This window comes from Podarcis erhardii (genome assembly GCF_964252035.2).
Source record: "Podarcis erhardii genome assembly, chromosome: 17".
NCBI lineage: Eukaryota > Metazoa > Chordata > Lepidosauria > Squamata > Lacertidae > Podarcis > Podarcis erhardii.
This window is the reverse complement of record NC_138515.1, coordinates 2984404-3004310: the sequence shown is the minus strand read 5'-3', so window position 1 is coordinate 3004310 and position 19907 is coordinate 2984404. Positions and strand designations below refer to the sequence as shown.

The 19907-nt window shown below is 47.5% G+C and overlaps 1 protein-coding gene across 1 annotated transcript; it reads left to right on the top strand.

Moving 5' to 3' along the window:
- Positions 1-1877: 1877 nt before the first annotated feature.
- Positions 1878-18108, top strand: PNCK (pregnancy up-regulated nonubiquitous CaM kinase). Its single transcript, XM_081844555.1, has 11 exons — positions 1878-2016; positions 4230-4361; positions 5150-5224; positions 6220-6358; positions 8338-8461; positions 10326-10401; positions 10509-10621; positions 13141-13219; positions 14575-14662; positions 15159-15277; positions 16424-18108. The coding sequence occupies exons 1-10, from the start codon at positions 1940-1942 to the stop codon at positions 15267-15269; spliced, it is 1014 nt and encodes a 337-aa protein (XP_081700681.1). The 5' UTR covers positions 1878-1939; the 3' UTR covers positions 15270-15277; positions 16424-18108.
- Positions 18109-19907: the final 1799 nt, after the last annotated feature.

Genomic DNA, 19907 nt, shown 5'->3' with positions numbered 1-19907 from the left:
AGAACTTTGCATAAAAATGTGCACACCCTAATTTATATAAAAGGTAAAGGGACCCCTGACCATTAGGTCCAGTTGCGAACAACTCTGGGGTTGTGGTGCTCATCTCACTTTACTGGCCGAGGGAGCCGGCATACAGTTTCCGGGTCATGTGGCTAGCATGACTAAGTCGCTTCTAGTGAACCAAAGCAACACACGGAAATGCCATTTACCTTCCCGCCGGAGCAGTACCTATTTATCTACTTGCACTTTGTGCTTTTGAACTGCTAGGTTGGCAGGAGCAGGGACTGAGCAACGGGAGCTCACACCGTCACAGGGATTCAAACTGCTGACCTTTTGATCAGCAAGCCCTAGGCTCTGTGGTTTAGACAACTAATTTATATATGTACATGCAAATTTGGAAATAATGATGACAATAGAAATGAAAATATAATAAATCTCACCATAGTGGGGAAGACTTGTGGGCCTGCTCCGTCTGCTTTCCAGGTGCTGCAGATGGACAACCTCAAGGCCCTCTCCCTCCACTCTCTTCTAAGGGCTCTTTATCTTTAAACCACTCGGACCAGAAAGCTGTTCAAGTGGAGGACACCTTCAAATACAGAGGCATGTTCTCTGAAAGCTTTTCAAATAGGGGATGGTCTTCTGTAAAGTAAGACACATGAGCACCCTATTTATATACTCTGGCCTCCTAAACCAGCCCTAACCCCAACTGTCAGGAGTGAAGGAATATCAGGGATTACTTACGCAGACCCCTTACTTACCCCATAGATGCATACTGTGCTGTTGCTCTTCCGCTTGGACCCAAAACTGCTTGCACTCTTGAGGAGTGGGGTGTGTGTGTGTGTGTGTGAAAGAGAGAGACTCCGCTTCTGACATTTCCAGAAATTCTTCCCCATGTATCAACCTAGAGGGCCCCTCAAGGGTTAGACTAGATGGCCCTCGGGATCCCTTCCAACCCTACAGTTCTATGATTCCCCTGGTGGATTCCATGCCTGGCACCAGGTCAGGGCTAGGCATGATGGGACCCAGAAACTGCTGCTAATCAGGTTGGACCAAAACGTTTTTGTGAATGAGGCAAGGCAGCAAATGGCACACACACACCCATAAGCCAAGATGCATATAGGACCCAAGCAGCGGCAGCAAATGGCACACACACACCCATAAGCCAAGATGCATATAGGACCCAAGCAGCGGCGGAGCTAGCCACTCGGGCACCTGGAGTGGTGCATATGCCATGCACCTGGGGGCAGGGTGATCCACCCAGGGGGGATTTTGTCACACACACCCTGGGATGACACCCGGGGCATACTGCCCCCACCGCCCCCCTTCCTACACCCCTGGACCCAAGGCAAACTATTTTTGCACCTGAGGGAGAAAATCTCACAAGTGCCTGTTTCTTCCCTCGACAGTAGAAATACGTGAATCAATTAAATTAATTAGAACAAAATAACAATTTGCTGCCCTTTCATGATACCCCAAACCAGCTGCTTGAGATGGCTGCTTTGCTTTGTCTAATGGTAGGGCCAGCAGCAGATTTTGGGGACCATTCAGGATGGCAGAGTGGGAGGCAGCTGGCTCTCTTCCATGGATCCCAAGTGCCCAATGTCGCCCTGGGAAACCTCCCATCTCGTTCATTTCAGAAAAGCTTGAACAGAGAACTTCTGAGTGGATCATAGCCAAATTAATACATCTGTATGCAGAGCAGGGGAGCTGTTTGGATTTTCTGCCACAGGCATCAAAGTGTCTTGACCTGGCTCTGCACTGGGCCCTACATTCGACAAATGTTTTATATCTCATGACAGAGGAATGATCTCTGAAGTTTCCGGCCGAAGAAGCCGTGGGAATGAGCTGACCCCATTTCAGTGATCTGTTTTGTGTGCGTGTTCCTTCCGACATCTCTGGGCCTAGCTATTCCTGTGCTGCCCGTCTGTAGCTGTCTGCAATGCCGCTCGGGAAAGGCTGGAAGAAAAAGGTCGAGGACATCACCAGTGTCTACGACATCAAAGAGAAGCTGGGCACGTGAGTGAACTAACAACGGCTAATGGAAGACCTGTGTGGGACACTCTGTGCCATGTGGGTCCTGCCAACGACACCCAATTGGGAACTGAGGCTTCCTGTTGCTCATCATTCCTTGATTTTAAAGCCCCCTTTTGCTCCCCATGTTCTGAGCTGCCCCTTCTCTGCTGCCACAGCAGACTTCCTTAACCTGGTGCCCTCCAGAACTTTTGGACCACAAATCCCATCAGCCCCAGATGGCAAAGTAACGTCCTCTCTTCCTCCCACCCACCTTAACATCATTTTCTCCCTCTGCTCCCAGCCGAATCCCTGGCCAACTGATCTGAACCTACAGGGCTTCTCTCATGGGGATAAACTTTGGTTTTGTTCTGCCATTCCTCAAAGCCCTTCTCAAATCAGTACTCATTTTAAACGTTGTCAACATAAGCAAAATTAGCCTTTCCCATGGGTAGTGGTGCCCTTAGGTAATTTTAGATTTCAGACCTCATGGTCTTAAGGGTGGAGCTATTGGGATGGGTAAGGCAGACCACGTATTTCAGAATTTTTAAAGGCAGCTCTGCTGTGTTTGGGCACCCTCCTGTCATTCTGCTGAGCAGAGCCCCAAAATCCTGTTCTGATGGCACCACTGGGCAGGGAATGGTGATAGGGGTGGCTGTGATAGGGGTGATAGTGCTGGCAGCTCACACCTTACCTTCCTAGTTCCAAGCCCAACATGATGCCTCCCTCAATCTGCCACTCTCAACCTGCCCTTCTCTTAGCCCCCTGGTCCTGCCCCATCTCCTCTGCTGCTCCAGCAGTTGGGCACCTGTCCCCCACTGCAGGGTGTCTCTTTCTGCAGAGACACCTCAGGAATGGCGCAGCTTGATGCACTTCATTTGCATGCTGTCATCCTATTGGCTGAACTGGGGGGGGCGGCTCTCACACATGTCTGACGTGTATGGGACAATAATAGACCAAGAGTCCAGGGAATCAGAAGTGGGGGAGTGAGAGCAGACACAAAGTTAACTCTTCCCTAACTGAGTGTACAAATCTCTCCCCCCCCTTTTTGGGTTTTCAGTGCAGTAGAATGTGGAGTAGAATGGGGTAGAAATAGGTGCCATTTGTTTTTGTTTTGTTTTGTTTAGGTCAATGTGTCAATGTTGTGTTTTGTATTGTTTATATATTGTATTGTATTGTTTTTTCCCTTTCTTGTTTTTTTTTCCTTTTTGTCTTTTTTCTTCTCTTTCTTTTTTGTAAGTTTTAAAAGTAATAAATATTATTTTTAGAAAAACAGAAGGGGCATGTAATCACCACCACTCCACAAAAAACCACTTATTCTGCCTGAGCAGGGGAAGCCGCAGGCCTGGGTCCACACATGCAAACTCGTCAGCTGTTTTCTCTGTAGCATCCAGTGATTGCGAGTGAACTGGGATGTTGCTAGATGTCGGTTTAGAAACCCTTTCGCTGGAGGCAGCTCACACATTTATCTAAGGACCATCAGACCATGAAATGTCAAGCAGTAAACAGAGCTGTGCAAATCTGTTTCCCATGTGATGAAGAAGCAGGATCCCGCTGTGAGCACTTGCAGTAACTCTCAAAAAGTTATTCCTCTTGTGCATTTTGGTAACACTTGGGTCATTTGCCCTACTAAAAGGAACCCACATCTGATTTAATTTAGTAGTGAAATTCTTAACTGTTTTTCCTGTTGTTTCCAGCACCAGTACGATGCAAGCTGAGCAGTTTTTTTGGACTGGGAACAAACAAATGCTAAGGGCTTCCTGTGAGAAAGTGAGAGAGACAATCTGTGACATTTAAAAGCTGATTCGCTATTTTACATCTTTTAGGCTGGAATCCTGTAACCACTTACCTGGGAATAAGTCTCGCTGAGCCAACTCAGTGAAACTCACTTCTGGGTAAACATGCATATAGGATTGGGTTGTCAAGGGCTACTGCAGCTGTTTTGATTATCCCACCATCCCTGGCCAGACCATAATGGCTGCCTGCATCTTTACTGAAAATATTATAGCCAGTGGTGCAGTTAGGTAAATTTAGACTCTGGATTTTATGTTTTTATGAGGAACACCTTTTTAGGGTAAAGCGTGCCACATGGGAAAACAGCTCTGTGGCATTGAGGGAGGTGCACGTGTGTGTGTGTGTGTGTGTGTGTGCGCGCGCGCGTGCAGACAGGTGGGTTTATTCTGCCTCTCTCTGATCCTCCTGCTGCCCTTTTCTGACAGAGGGGCCTTTTCAGAGGTGGTCTTGGCACAGGAGCATGGATCCCAACGCCTTGTAGCTCTCAAATGTATTCCCAAGAAAGCTCTGCGGGGCAAGGAAGCAGCAGTGGAGAATGAAATTGCTGTTCTCAAAAAGTAAGTAACTGTGTGTGTGTGTGTAGAGATAGATACCTAGATATATTCATGTTCCTTCTGGAATATAAAATGCATCCTCAGAATCTGCTTTCATTACTGGGGTTCAACTCTGTTCAACCAATGGTGATAATGTTAGTTTTATTATGTGCCTCAAAGCATGTACAGAGAACCTTTCCCTGAGTGACTAAAATCTAGTCCCTACAGATCTGGGATTGGGGATCTAGGATCTCCCACTTTTGGGTCAGAGAATGTGGCTTTCAGTTAGACTTTTAACCACCACCCCCAAGCATTTTCTATACACTGGGTCTCTTGGTTTTTGAGCAACTAACCGCAGGTTCAACATCTTGCAATATTGTTTATAAATTGCATTTATTTCTTAACTTTCCTCCAAGGAGCTCAGGTTCTTTTCCCCCTCCATCCCAGGTGGGTTAGGCTGAGAGGCAGTGACTGGCCAAGGTCACCTCGCTCACTTTGTGGCTGATTGGGGATTTGAACTAGCTTGTCATGCAAGCTAAATCTGTTGAAATTCCCTCTTCTACACCCATGTTAAAGATTCAGAGGGAGCCCTTTCCTCTTTGGCATCTGAGACACCCTAATTTGAATTTGGGTCTCCCCAGTCCAAGTCCAGCTGGACTCACCACGGCACTCTCAAGCCTTGCATGTAGACCCTTGACTGTATTATGTTCTAGACACAAGCCTGTCTCACAGCCAGGGGAGAAGCCAGGGTTTTCTGACTCATGCCTACTCCTCCATCTCTTAGTTTCTGTTTAATCTCACTGGCACTGCAGGATTCAGCATGAGAACATTGTGGCTCTGGAGGACATTCATGAGAGCCCCACTCACCTGTACCTGACCATGCAGCTGTGAGTAGAAGTCCCTTGTGCTATTCAGGGGTGTCCCCAGGGTGTCTTGGAGATGGCTAGTCCTTTCTGAATTGGCTGGGAGTGGCAGGTGTGACACTGGGTTAGGTAGTTCAAGGGCTGATGGAGCACATGCAGCTACAGGTATTTAGTACTGCTGCAGATGAGAGCCAAGGGGCTTCGGCCAGGGTTTAATGCAGAAGCCGGCCTTTGAAGAGAGACCTGACGACGGGAGAGAGGAAGTGCTGTGTTGGAGGATCTCGGCCCATTAGGATCGCTTAAGCCAGGCATGTCCAAAGTCCATTTCGGGGGCCTAATCCGGCCCGCTGGTCAATTTAATCTGGCCCCCATGGCAGTAATCCAAAAAATAGCTAAAAAACTTTGGGATAAAATCCTTAAAAAAGCTCAACAACATTGGTCGGCCCTCATGCATGTTCACTTCATCAAATCTGGCTCTCTTTGAAAAAAGTTTGGGCACCCCTGGCTTAAGCGTCTCAGAATATACCAGTCTTGACTCTTGTTATTGGGGAAGGGCAGGCAAAATCTGCAAAAGAAAGTATTGCAGAAGGTAATTTTTGTAGGGGGAGTTAGATGATAGAACACCTGGATCTGGGCTGGCCCAAGACATTCTGTTGCTTTATATAAAAGACAAGATCACTTATCTCCCTCCCAATCCGTGCATTTCATTTATGGGAGTTAACTGGACCTGCAGTTTAATATTTGGGCACCATCTGCACTGCACATTTAAAGCCATATCACTACTTTGAGCAGTCATGGCTTCCCCCAAAGAATGATGGGAATTGTAGTTTGTTAAGGGTGCCAGGTGTTGTTAGGAGGCCCCCCATTTCCCACACAGAGCTATAATTCCCCATATGGCTTAACAATCAATCCCTCTTCCCAAGAAACTCAGGGAATTGCAGCTTTGTGAGGCGAACAGGGGCCTCCTGCTTGAAATGTAGATGGGGCCTGGAGGTAAGCCACCTGTCTCTGGTTTGCAGCGTGACAGGAGGAGAGCTCTTTGACCGCATCATTGAGCGGGGCTACTACACTGAAAAGGATGCCAGCCAGCTCATCCGGCAGGTGCTGGAGGCAGTGAACTACCTGCACGATCTGGGCATTGTTCATCGGGATCTCAAGGTGAGAGCACAGAGGGCCCTGGGATGGTCTGGGGCAGGAGTGGGGGTGCTATGCATGATGTCAGGTGTGGGGTTGGTGAGCATGTGGTCTCTTGGGTGCCAGACGAAGACATTTTAATCTTCTCAGGCTTTGAAACTGAATTTTTTAAATCTACTTAGTTTTAAACCTGTTGTGTATAGCTAGTGATGTTGTGTATTTTCTGTGTTGTTTTATTCTCTGCTGCTGATTTGTTTTCTGTCCTTTTGCTGTGTTTTAAAGTGTTATTGTTTGCAACCAGCCCAGAGAGCTTGGCTGTTGGGTGGAATTCAAGTGCTACTAATAAATGAATAAAGCAGGGAGGGAGGAAAGGCTATAGTCGCTGCTCACACTTCCATAGGAATTCATTTTCACTCCTGGGGGGCTTCCAGAACTTGTGAGCCACCAAGCCGAATGCAGCACATGAGCCACATAGGCCTGCCGGCCAGGTCACATTCCTCCCCACCGTTTTCTGCACCTGCGGGTGAACTGCAAAAATGGGAGGTTCATTGGAGAACTTGGATGGACTGCACTCGGCTTGATAGGCCTGCGCAAGTTGTGCATTTGGTGGGTTAGAGTAGCAGGTGGTGCGAGGGGCCTCTGTTATTTCTCAAGCTGATGGAGAAAGAAGTTGTGTGGGGACAGTCCTTGGTTCACATGCTAGTTGGGTTTAGTGGCAAAAACCAGACTTTGATGGGGGAGGTTCAAATCCCTCCTCACCCATGAAGCCCACTGGCTGAACTCTTGGTACAACTGCCTCATGTTTTTGCTTGAGGAATCTAATATTTGTAGATAGAATTGTAGAGTTGGAAGGGATCCCGAGGGTCATCTAGTCCAACCCCCTGCAATGCAGGAATCTCAACTAAAGCATCCATGACAGATGGCCATCCAACCTCTGCTTGAAAACCTCCTAGGAAGGGGAGCCCGCAACCTTCTGTTCCACTGTCAAAGAACTTTTGCCATCAGAAAGTTCTTCCTGGAATCTCCTTTCCTATAACTTGCATCCATTGGTTTGTGTCCTACCTTCTGGAGCAGGAGAAAGAAACTTGCAAATAATAATAATAATAATAATAATAATAATAATAATAATAATAATAAATTATTTGTACCCCACCCATCTGGCTGGGTTTCCCCAGCCACTCTGGGCGGCTTCCAACAAAGATTAAAAATACATTAAAATGTCACACATTAAAAACTTCCCTGAACAGGGCTGCCTTCAGATGTCTTCTAAATGTCAGGGAGTTGTTTATCTCTTTGACATCTGGTGGGAGGGCGTTCCACAGAGCAGGCGCCACTACCATGAAGGCCCTCAGCCTGGTTCCCTGTAGCTTTGCTTCTCGCAGTGAGGGAACTGCCAGAAGGCCCTTGGCGCTGGACCTCAGCATCTGGGCAGAACGATGGGGGTGGAGACGCTCCTTCAGGAGGAGCAGGCAAAGAGCCCCTTCAGGGACTGGCTGGCTACAGAGTTCATGGGGGATTCAATAATGCAGTGCAGCCCAGTGAGCTTGAAGGAAGTGCCTGTCAGCTGATGATGGGCACTGACTTCAAGCTATGGCTTTCTTTTCTGGGTTGGGGCTGGCTAGGGAACTTTGTAGTGAAACTGATCCCAGCTGGTTTGCTCTCACCAGCTGACTGGTGGTCACAAGAAGCCTCTCGTACAATTGGAAGTGCACTTTAAGGCTCCCAGTTGTGCACTGGGAGCCATGTCTCCAGTTGCCCCTCACCTGGCATCAGATGTTATGCCAGGTGTGCAGCCAGCCGCTGGCCATGGTTTGGGGGGAAAGGGCTCAGGCCAAAGTAGGCCAGTGGGATGGACAGTCAGCCATGTTTTACTATTTTGTTTGTCACCTTGGGCTCCTTTGAAAGGAAGGCATGTCTGCTAGTCCATCAGTTGGGTTGCTTAGGAGAAAGGAGAAATGGAACTAATATGCAGGTAACCCAATTTTGTGCTACACCCCAAACAGCCTGAAAACCTTCTCTATGCTACTCCGTTTGAAGATGCCAAGATTATGATTACAGACTTTGGGCTGTCCAAGATTGAGGCTGATGGGATCATGTCCACAGCTTGTGGTACCCCTGGCTACGTGGGTGAGTGTGGCATGGGGGAGGTGGGCATTGTAAGCTGAGTGGGAGCAGTGAGATGGAGGGTGCCTCTGCAAGTAAAAGGCGAAATTCATCTGCTTTTGCCTTTCTTCATTTAATTATGGCAAGCTGCAAAAATGGTCTGGCTGGCTGCTCTTTCTAGGGCAGATAATATACAGATGGATGCCTGAAGTATGGATGTTGTGGGGTTTGTGGAGGGATTGAGGTAACAAAGTATACATAAGCAAAACACTGTTCCATTGGCAGAGCTTCCAAAAATACTGCCCATGTGTATAGACATAATCTTGAGGTGAAGAATTCTCTATGCTAAAAAAAAATTAAAAAAATGCCATGATAACCTGAATTCTACAATCTATATAAAATTATGTAACCTTTTTTCTGCTGCTACTATTCACTGAGGATATTGCAAGCAACAATTACAGGGCACGGAGGCTGTACCCATGACCCCTGGCTAGTGGCGTAGTGTGTGCCCCTACCCATGCCCCGTCCCTGCCTGGCACATGAGTACCTGCCCAGAGGCAGTGGGGGCCAAGGTGCCTTCACTCTCCATGCCCTGGTCCTACACTTGTCTGCCACGCGTGCGCACGCACCCACCCTAGGCGCTGGCAAACAGTGCTACGCCACTGCCCCTGGCAATCTTACACCCATGGCTTTTGAATCTTTGCCAGTCATTAGGTTTACACTTCCATGCATGTTTTTCATAAGTATTCATGCTGCTGCCTTTTAATTAATTACCAGACAAAAGCTGAGGTTTCCAGGTGGCAAATTTGGAGGTGTTTCTGTGCCCCTACGGAATGTCAGCATACACACAACCCTGTTTTGTAATCCCTCAGATTCTCCCAACTGGAGTGATTCAGAAGTGGGTGGGTTGGGGGTGACCTAGCTAAGGCCGCTGGCCCTTAATTGTGCAGGGTCACAGTGCTACGTGAGCACACAGGGGTGAATTGTGAACAGGTACAGTCGACAACAGAGGCCCAGTATGACACTTGGCAGCAGGCAGGCAATGTTCTTGGATATTGCCTACAGGGTGAAAGGCTGCTCTGAATTCTGGAGAGATGCCTGGGCTCAGATCTGGGTGGGGTGGCAGGGAGAGCCCTGCTGTCTGTCACGGAAGGAAGCTCTGCCCCTTAATTCTAACTGTGTGGCGGTCAGGTTGCGTTTGCTCAGAGACACTAATTCCGTATGCACTCAGGGGTAACGTTATTTGTACAAAAGAGGGAGCGTAGTCACAAATGGGAGGGTTCTACTAAGTTAGAGGAAGCGGGGGCTGCAATAATAATAATAATAATAATAATAATAATAATAATAATAATAATAATAATTTATTATTTGTACCCTGCCCATCTGGCTGGGTTTCCCCAGCCACTCTAGGCGGTTTCCAACAAAGATTAAAAATACATCAGTGTGTCACACATTTAAAACCTCCCTGAGCAGGGCTGCCTTCAAATGTTTTCTAAATGTCAGGTAGTTGTTTATCTCTTTGACATCTGATGGGAGGGCGTTCCACAGGGTGGGCGTCACTACCGAGAAGGCCCTCTGCCTGGTTCCCTGTAGCAAGAGCAACAGCACCTTTCAAGAAACATTTTGTGGGAGGGGGGGCCCTGTGTGTGCTGCTACACTGTCAGGCAGGGATGCACAACCTGTAGCCCTCCAGATGTTGTTGGACTACACCTCCCATCATCCCTGATTACTGGCTATGCTGGCTGGGGCTGATGGCAGTTGTAGTCCAGAAACATCTGGAGGGCTGCAGGTTGTGCCCCCCTGCTAAAAGAGGTGGAATTGAAGATGGGGCACACACCATAGCAGCACCATGCCCTCCCCTCACTCTTGCCCATTGTGTCCTCTACAGCCCCTGAGATCCTGGAGCAGAAACCGTACGGAAAAGCCGTGGACTCCTGGGCGCTTGGCGTCATCTCCTACATCTTGTGCGTATCTTTCTCTGCCTTCTCACCTGGACAACCTCTTGCATCTTACCACGGGTAGCGGCCTCTGTGCAGGCCTTTGATTCAGTGCCCTTTGCTGCTCCTTGCAGGCTCTGCGGTTATCCCCCTTTCTATGATGAGAACGACTCTGAGCTTTTCAACCAGATCCTGAAAGCTGAGTATGAGTTTGATTCTCCATACTGGGATGATATCTCTGAGTCAGGTGAGTGGAAGCGGGAGGAGGGCCTGGGGGGGGGCATAGGGAGGGCCACCTATAGAGTCACTACTAATACGTAAGCAAAAAGAGAGAGAAAACATATCCTCCAAAAAGAGGACAAACACTCATTTATGAAAACTGAGAAATAATTAGCATAACTTACATAGAAATACAACAGAGCCAACCTGATCAGTCCAGGGAGGTATTGCCCGAAACCAGATGTTTTAATAACCATATGTTAATAACACAACAATCTTATATTGTTGTGAGGTTTACCAAAATAAATCAGTCCTTCATGTTTTAACTTCAGTCTTTGTGGGAAATTAGATACAAGACAGACAGAGGGCCATCTTGTAGGATCTCTCATTGGCGACACCACGGAGATGTATCTGAGCTGTTACTTCAAAGCTGCAAGAGTCCTGTGGGTGTTTCAGTCCAGACTATTTATATATTATGACAACACAGCAGCTAGTCAAAAAGCAGCAGCGTAAATCTTGGTGCTATTAAACTTGGAACCCCCAGGAGGCTTCAAAGAGGGCAGTAAGAAAATGAGGAGGAGGAAGATAGCATTGCATTGGTGAAGGGGTTTCCATGCCAAGCAAAAAAGCAAAGCCTCGCCGTGGATTTTGGGTTCATTGCAAGGCAGTGGCGGCTGGCAGATCTGGCCGTGGTGTGACAACTAGGCAGCACCAGTAGACAGCTGCAAGATGCCACACGGAACTGCTGAGAAACATGGAAAAACGAAGGCAGGAAAGAAATGGTTATGAAGGAAAAATAAAAGCGTGAGAAGGGAGTGGGGCAGTATGAAAATACTTTAAGCTGAGCAGAAAGTCACAGGGAATGTACTGACTGTGAGTGAAGTAGTCTGAGCACCCCAAACATTTGAAAGCAGGATGAACTATGACCCTACCTGCCCGTAGCCTTATGAGCACAATAAAAGGGGCAGCTGGAGGTAGAATGGTCCATATAATGGTGATCTACATAAAGGAAATGTCTCAGTGGATAACTCTTTTAGAGGAAGGCTTTCCACTTCAGGCAAGATCATAGACCATGAAAACCATCTTACTTTGGCCAGCCTTCCTCTGCATCCAGTTTAGGGAGTGTGATAATTTTTACTTCAATGAGTTTATTTTGTTAGAAACTTATTAGGAGACCCCAAATGGAAGAATTTTGTTGATTAGAGAGACATTGGATAGGAAACAGTATACATTTGCCTCACTGTATGCCCCAAATAGTAAACAAAAACAATTCATAATCAAAATGCTTAAGAAATTGATTAAGTTTTCAAAAGCAGAGGTAATGTTGGCCAGAAGCCTAAATCGAAGTTTATTATATGGTTAGAACAAATAAAAACAGAAATATTGTAAACAAATGAAACACTGAAAAAACCCCACCCAATTACAGTAATATAACTTGTTGGAGAAAAAGAGGTGGGTGGAATCTTTCTTCCTTAAGTGGTGGATTTCTGTGTGGAGTGAGAGGTTTGTATGGAAGAGTATTACAATAACTGTCTGAGGTGGTAAAAATGTAGATGCAGAGCTACTATGTCACTGAGAACTAGGGATCCATCTTAACAGTAAGCTTTTCAGATAACTGGCAATTGTTGTCCATTGCCAACAACAAAAGGGAACAGCATCACTACTGCTCCCTGCACTTTTCCTCAGCCTACCACATTAACCTGTAGCACGTGAAAGTAAAGTAGGTACCCACTTAGAGTGAACAAGGATCAGGCAGACACAGCCTTTTGGAGAAAGAGAAGGTGAGGTTTTATTGCTGAGCAATAAGGACCCAGTTGGAATCTTTTCCAAAAGGACTGGGACCCCGAGAAACACAAATCCTGAGGTCTTTATACCTGAGCAAATCACAGCAAATCACAGATCATGAGACAATCATGAGACAGTCACGAACGCCAGCGAAAATTAGCCAATTAGCGTGCTTCTTGCCATGCTCCCAGCTCCTGGTCAAGCGCAGAGTTCTACTCCTAACTTCTGCTTTCCGTTGTCTGCACAAATGATGCGCAATGATGCACAATCTGACCTTTCCCCCAGTTCTGACAGAACAGGGAGTTTTGGAGTTTTTGTGGTTTGGTCCTTTCTGTTCTGTGGATTATTTTAGCCTGCATTTGAGGGGGATTTTGTACCTGTGTCTCTGATTCATGTCTTCCCCTTTGTTCAGGGTACAAGGATGTTTCTAGGGGAAAGGTCGGTTCTAAAGTTGCTGTTCCAAGCAGTTTGCAGTTAGCTAAGGCAAAAGCTTTCCTTTGATTCAAAATGGATTATAAAAATACTGTAAGCCCTGATTATGTGTGAGCATATGTGAATATATTGATTACTGATAACTGATTATATGAATAGCATAAGGGTAGCCCTCTTTTCCTTGCCTCAAACCGACAAAATGGTGGTTCAGCAACCAAGAAAGTGAGTGCAGCCATGCCAAGGGCATGTGCCCCTTGGGTTGCCAGGGCGACACTTCAGGCAACAACCTTCTGATTAAATTGTGAGGCTTGCCCCTTTGTTTCCACACAGCCAAAGATTTTATCCGACACCTTCTAGAACGGGACACTGAGAAGCGATTCACCTGTGAGCAGGCCCTGCAGCACCCCTGGTAAGTCCCACCTGAGGGGGGGGGCGGTCTGCAAAGGTCTTGGTGGGAAGGGGAAGGAAATAATTTTGCCCACTGCTGGCATTTCTGTTGTGTGGTGAAGAAGAGTTTGGGAGATACGGTGGTACCTCGGGTTACATACGCTTCAGGTTACAGACTCCGCTAACTCAGAAATAGTGCTTCAGGTTAAGAGCTTTGCTTCAGGATGAGAACAGAAGCAGCAGTAGGCCCCATTAGCTAAAGTGGTGCTTCAGGTTAAGAACAGTTTCAGGTTAAGAATGGATCTCCGGAACAAATTAAGTACTTAACCCGAGGTACTACTGTATGACAAAGATACATACATAATACTGCATTAGAACAATACGGTGTTTTGTTTCATGAGCCAAGCTGCCCCCATTTTTGGTGTTCCCATATTATCAGCAATGGCCCTTTAGTGTGTATGTATGTGTAACACACACACACACACACACACACACACACACACACCTCTTTGGGAAAGGGAAAGATGGTGTGGAGAGCAGCAGTGAGGAAGGGGGCACTCTAACCCTTCCATGCTTGCTCTTTCTTCTCCCTAAATTCTCCGTTCTCGTGGCTTTTCTGCCAATGGACTAAAAATGCACTTTGGGTTGGGGAGGGGCCAGCTGGTGAGGGAATTTAAAGTGAAGAGCAGCGGGAAGAAGGTTAAGCACTTCCTCGTCCACTCAGAATATTCTTTACCAAGCTTTGCTTTTCTTCAAAACAGTGGTGAGGCTCCACTAGATCAATGTGATTGTAACAGGAAGGAAAACAATAGATTGCACTTCTGTAGCACACATGCTGGGTTCCGCCCAACTTTTGGGGGGCCAGAGGCATATGTGACGTCATGTGGCGGAGGAGGCTCACTGGGGCCTGTTGCAGCCATGGGGAGGCCCACTGGGGCCTTGACATTTTTGGGGGGCCTCGGCCCCGGCCCCAGATGGCACCCCTGTTCTGTAGTGTATTGCTTTGATTCCACAACCTTCTGTATTCTGTTGGAGCTTAGTCCCGCCTGCAGGCCTAGTACTGAGTACTTTAATTCAGTACCTTAAGTGGTCTCTGAAAATTGTTCTGTCTGGAATGAATAGGTAGCAAGATTGCACACCAAAGCCTCATGATAAATCCTGCTTTTCTCCTCTGCTCCACGTCTTTCACAGTTTATACGTGTACAGTACCACGTTAAACCATAGACACCAGGGCACCAAGATTTTCACACATGCGAATATGAAGTGGCCAGAAAGTGAGATGTGCATCAGTTGAGCTAGACCAGTCCCAGACCAGTGATGACACCAAGGCAAAATTATCTAACGAAAGATAATTACCCTGCCTGTTATGTATTTCAGGATCTCTGGGGACACGGCTTTGGAGAAAGACATTCATGGCTCTGTGTGTGAGCAGATCCAGAAAAACTTTGCTCGCAGTCAATGGAAGGTAAAGAGGAATGTTTAACTTAAACCCAAGGTGGAGAAGGGTTTGCAGTCTTTCTGCATTGCTTAATTTAAAGGAAGTGGTTCTAGGGTCCCTGCAAACCTCTGCTCCACACCTGATAGCAGGTGTAGGATGGGTTTTTGTGACATGGCCAGAATGTACTTGTGGGCCTCATTAAAAGCATGACCTGCAATAATAATAATAATAATAATAATAATAATAATAATAATAATAATAGTAGTAGTAGTAGTAGTAGTATTGTTATAACAGAATAAAACTTCAAACATTAAAAACTCCTGAAGGGCTGCCTTCAGATGTCTTCTAAAAGTTGTATAGTTATTTATCTCCTTGGCATCTGACGGGAGGGCTTTCCCCACTACCAAGTTTCCCACCACTGCAGAAGAGTTTCCCCTGCTAATTTCTGCAGACCAAGCTGCTGCTTCAGGCTGGGCAGTTTTCTGTTAAGCTGGCAACCTTTTTCACACTTCCATTCTTACAGCGAGCATTCAATGCCACATCCTTCTTGCGCCACATCACCAAGCATGGACCTGGTGCGGAGGGCGAGGAAATTGGAGAGACCACTTCTGGAGCGCATCATGGGAAATGGTGACCAGAGAGGTGCGTGTGATAGAAGAGCATTTTGCCAGCTGGGGGCTGGGGGGGGGCAGATCTCTCACTTCTTTCTGCTCACTGCCCCATACTCCTTACCAGTCGCTGGATATGCAGAAATTAAGCAAAGGTGGCTTCTCTTAGCGTGGAAGCTAAGCAAGCAAGGCCTTTCCTTTTATTTCTGCTTGTCAGTGTTATTTTAAAAGCACCAGGGCAGGAATGTAATTAAAAGCTATGCAGTTGTGGGGAGGGACTAAGCCTGAGAGCCATACTCACAAGACCACCCTTGCCGCTCTCTGCCTGCTTGGCCTGCGTTTTGCAATGAAGCGTCAGGGGGAGATGAGTTGAAGGGCATCCTGCAGAAGGGGGTGGACTCTCCTTCCTTGGATTTTTTTAAGGTGATGGTCAACTGTCAGGGCTTCTTTAGCTGCAATTCCCGTATTGCAGGGGGTTGGACTAGATGACCCTTGTGGTCCCTTCCAACTCTACAATTCTGTGAAAAAGCAGCCTTTCTCAACCCTGGGTCCCCAGATGTTTTTGGCCTACATCTCCCATCATCCCTGACCACTGGTCCTGTGAGCTAGGGATCATGGGAGTTGTAGGCCAGAAACATCTGGGGACCCAAGGTTGAGAACCACTGTAAGGGGTACATTGCCCCCATAGGTAGGTTTTTCTGCTTCCTGCTCATTGGTTTTGTGGCATGATTAGAGCCCGGGAGGGAGGAATGAGGTGGGGGGATGGCCGTGGCAGTGATGTGCAGGAGGGATCCACTAGGGCACGGCTAACTCAGCTGAATTGTGCACAGAGAGCGAGAGAGAGAGCGCAATTTGGTTCACTCTACAGGCTGCTCTCTGAGAGTGACTGCTTCTAGGGACTGCTAGCAACCCAGCCTAGTCCTGGCTGCCATGTTTCATTATTGCAAGCACAGTGCACAAGGAAACCTAGTAGCTGGGACTAAGGCATGGGCAGCATACAGAAATAGGCTGCAGGGCAAATAGCAATGGGAAGGAGGGGCAGTCTCAGTGGGCGCAAGAAGGTCTTATCCAGGACCAGGGCTCCAGAAGATGGGGCTGCTTTGTCCTGGGAGTCCTGGAAGGGCAGGGACTTATTATCACAGAAATGGCCTGTCTTTAACCCATTTCTTGCCACCCGCAGGTGCCTGGAGAGCCTGGGCCGCTGCCCTTTGCATGAGCTACCCTCCTGCATGCAGCTTCACAGCCATGACGCTGCGCCAGTACCCTCACCCAAGAGGTGGGCGTGCCCTTTCATTTCCTGCTCCCCCTTCTGGGGACATCTCTGCCCTGAGGGGCCCAGGAGTCACGTCAAGTCAGCCACTGTCCAGCCTGCTTTTAGCAGGGTTTGAAGTTGCCCTGCTGCCTGGGACCAAAGCCCGCCTCCCCCTTAAGGCTGGTGAAGCCCTCACAACCCTGCTGTGTTACTCACCACACTTCCTTCCATGTTGGCTGTAGAGCCCAGCGAGAGCCCTGGATGGCTTTGGGCGGGGGAGAGGATGCTGTGTTGGTGGAGGGGCTGAAAAAGACACCCTTCCCTATAACCCGTTAGGGGGATTCCAAGATGGATTTGAGACTCTTTCTTCTCCCTGTGAGAGTAACAACGTGGTAGCTGCCGAGCAGAGAAGATCCGGTGGAGCAGAGGGACCCCACAGTAGCTGTGTGGGAATAGTGGAACGGGAAATCGTAAAAAAGCAGCCGCCAGGAATCCTGAGACAGGGAGGTGCCATTTGATAGACATTGGGGGGACCTTGGGAGTTGGGCTCCAGGCGGTGAAGACAGATGTAACATTTTAAAGACGGGTGCTGGTGTTTTGTAGCAGCCTCACTGTCTCCAAACTAACTTATACTTTTCTGTCACGGGGTGCACATTTTGGGGTGGGGGGTGGGGATTCTGTAGGGTTTTTCTTAGCATGGTTCAGTTTGAACCAGGGAGAAGTCAGCTGTGATGAGCACCAATTTGCAAGTACCCAGAATATCTCCAACTTACACCTCCACATTCTGAAGCAGTTTTGTAGCCATTAAAAAACAACAACCGTTGAGGTTGTGTTTCCTTTTTTTAAGATGAAGGAAGGACACATCTAATCCTCAGCACATGGGCAGTGCTGCCACAAGTAACAAAACCATAAGAGGCGGACAGGTCTGCTTCACGTACAAGGCATGGGGCAAGGATGTGGGGTTGACACATTGCCTTGCAGTAGGAAGCCACTGGCCAATCCAGCATTTGACTTGTTGGCATGAGTTGCTTAGCTGGGGCTGCCCGGTGGGGCAAGAGCCTGCTCTGAGAATGCTACGTCTGTCTTTACCTCTTGCTGATTAGTGTTTTGTTTTTCAGTTGGGCCAGTTAGACAAGGTGCTGGTAGATTCTAGGGAAAGAGAGAGTCAGCTGGGACCAGCCAGGAGCAGCCAAGGCCTCCTGGATTCATCAGGTGCTCTGCTTTATCTTCACAGATCCGTCGCTACTTGCCCCTTTCCCCAGGGAAAAACTGGGCTCCCTAGCACAGTTGCAGCACCCAGTCCGAAATAAAGTTGCTTCTTTGGGTGCAGCTCAGGGGTGCCCCACACGGCGGGGGGATGGGCTATCCCCTAATGTTCCCTAAAAGATATTGGTGGGGAAAGCAGGGGGGGTCAGCAAGGTCAGTTGCCCTCCTCCTCTATTCCACACCCTCTACCACCTGCCCTTGTATTCCTCTAAGACTGAACATTTGCTTTGCCGTGTTGCTCAGAGCTGGAGATTGTTCTTGTGGTTCTTGTGGGGACTGGTGGGGGGTTGTTTCCGTCATGCTTCCCCTCCCCACACGTGTCAATAAATGAAAACTGTAACACCGTATGGTAATGGTCGTCCTTTCTGTGTGAAGCCGGGCCTCTTCTCCCCCATCTACAGGTTATAACAAGCAGAGATGCCAACCTAGAATGTTGCCCTGCCACAGAATCTGTGGCACTGCTTCACAGATCATTTCCCTGACTTGTTTCTACCAAATAATGAGAACAGTTCTCTTTCACACATTCAAACTGAACGCTGTCTCTCTCACTTCTAGTGAATTATTGTTAGGCTAGAAGCCCCCGTCTTTCTGCTACTGCTTCCCATGTCAGGGACTACTTCTACTGGGCTGGACAGTCACTTTGAGGGTACAGCAGAGAGCGGGTCAACCCTGTTCCCCTCCTCGTGCCCTGCTGGCTGCTGTTGATTAGTCCTGTGTCCACACCCACTGTCACTGCCAGCTAGACCCACAGTTCTGCCTCTTCACTGGTAAATGGTGGGAGTGGATTTGGCCCTGCACCTGCCACTTGATAACCCTTAGAAAGAAAGTCTATCCACATTGTGCTGGTGGATAGAACCCAGGTGTTCTGTCCTTCAACTTCTGCTTGGAGGAGGCAGTCACACTACACTTTGCATTGCTGTAGCACATTTTGCAATGCGTTATGCAAGAAGTCTTTACAAGAGCTCTGAAAGAAAGGTCAGAGTTGCCATCTTCCATGTTACAGATGAGGGACAAGCTAAGACAAGGAAAGCAGCTTGGCTCAGCTGATCCAGGAAGTTCATGGCCCAGGTGAGATATGAAGTGGAGACTTCTCTGTTTGCTTTGTTTGGCACTCGGGTTACATCAGCTCTATAATACAGCAACCTGTTAAGGAGCAGACCATTTGGAGGAATGGCTGAAGAATGCCTGCAAATTAGCAGCAGTGAGTAATCCTACCTAACACTCCAGCAGCTTCCTCCTACATAACCAGAAGAAGAGGGAGGATGTCAGAGAGGAGCAGAAGAATGATTCACAGCCCAATCTTATGCATGTTTACATGGAACTAAGCCCCACTGTTTTCAATGGAGCTGACCATGGGCGTAGCCAGGATTTTTTTTTGGGGGGGGCAGACTTTATGTTGGTGGGGGTGCAAAACTGAGTTAACTATGATGCAATTGGTCAGTTAAGTATTTTTATTTATTTACTTAATTTAGGGGGGACAGCTGCACCCCCCTGGCTATGCCCATGGAGCTGACTAGCAAGGGATTTAGGACTGCAGCCTCAGAATAAGCCACTGACCAACGAGTCCCTTGCTTTAGGACTAGGAATAGGCAAATCTCAATGCTGGTTTCTCATTTTTCCATTCTTAAATTCAGTTCTCCACATTTCCACATCAGTTTGCAATTATTTTTTGTTAAGCCCTTTTAAAAAATCTGCATTTTAGTGTGAATTTCTCCTAATGCACACATTGTTTGTAACACACATTTTTGTTATTTTCATTAAATATATGCATTTTTAGGAACACTAGCAATTGCATTTTTGTACACATTGCTTAACTAGATAACTACATTTCAAAATTCAAAGAAGAGCAACTATGGAAAGAAGGCTCTCAGTCAACAATTTGCACATTGTTGTGGAAAGTGTGATTTTTGTAAGTTTGCCTTTAAATGCAAAACTGACAAACTTCTCCCCTCCGCCTACTCAAGACCCAGCAAACCTCAGCAAGCCAAGTACCCTATTGCATAAACCAGAAATAACTTCACCAGGAGAGGGGGGGGGGCTACGTTGAACCAAAATATATGTGACAAATTTGAGAGTCATGTGACTCTTCTAAAAGTGCTATTCTTTCTGCTTAAAGCAAAGTTTTAAAAAAATAAAATTCTGTGTA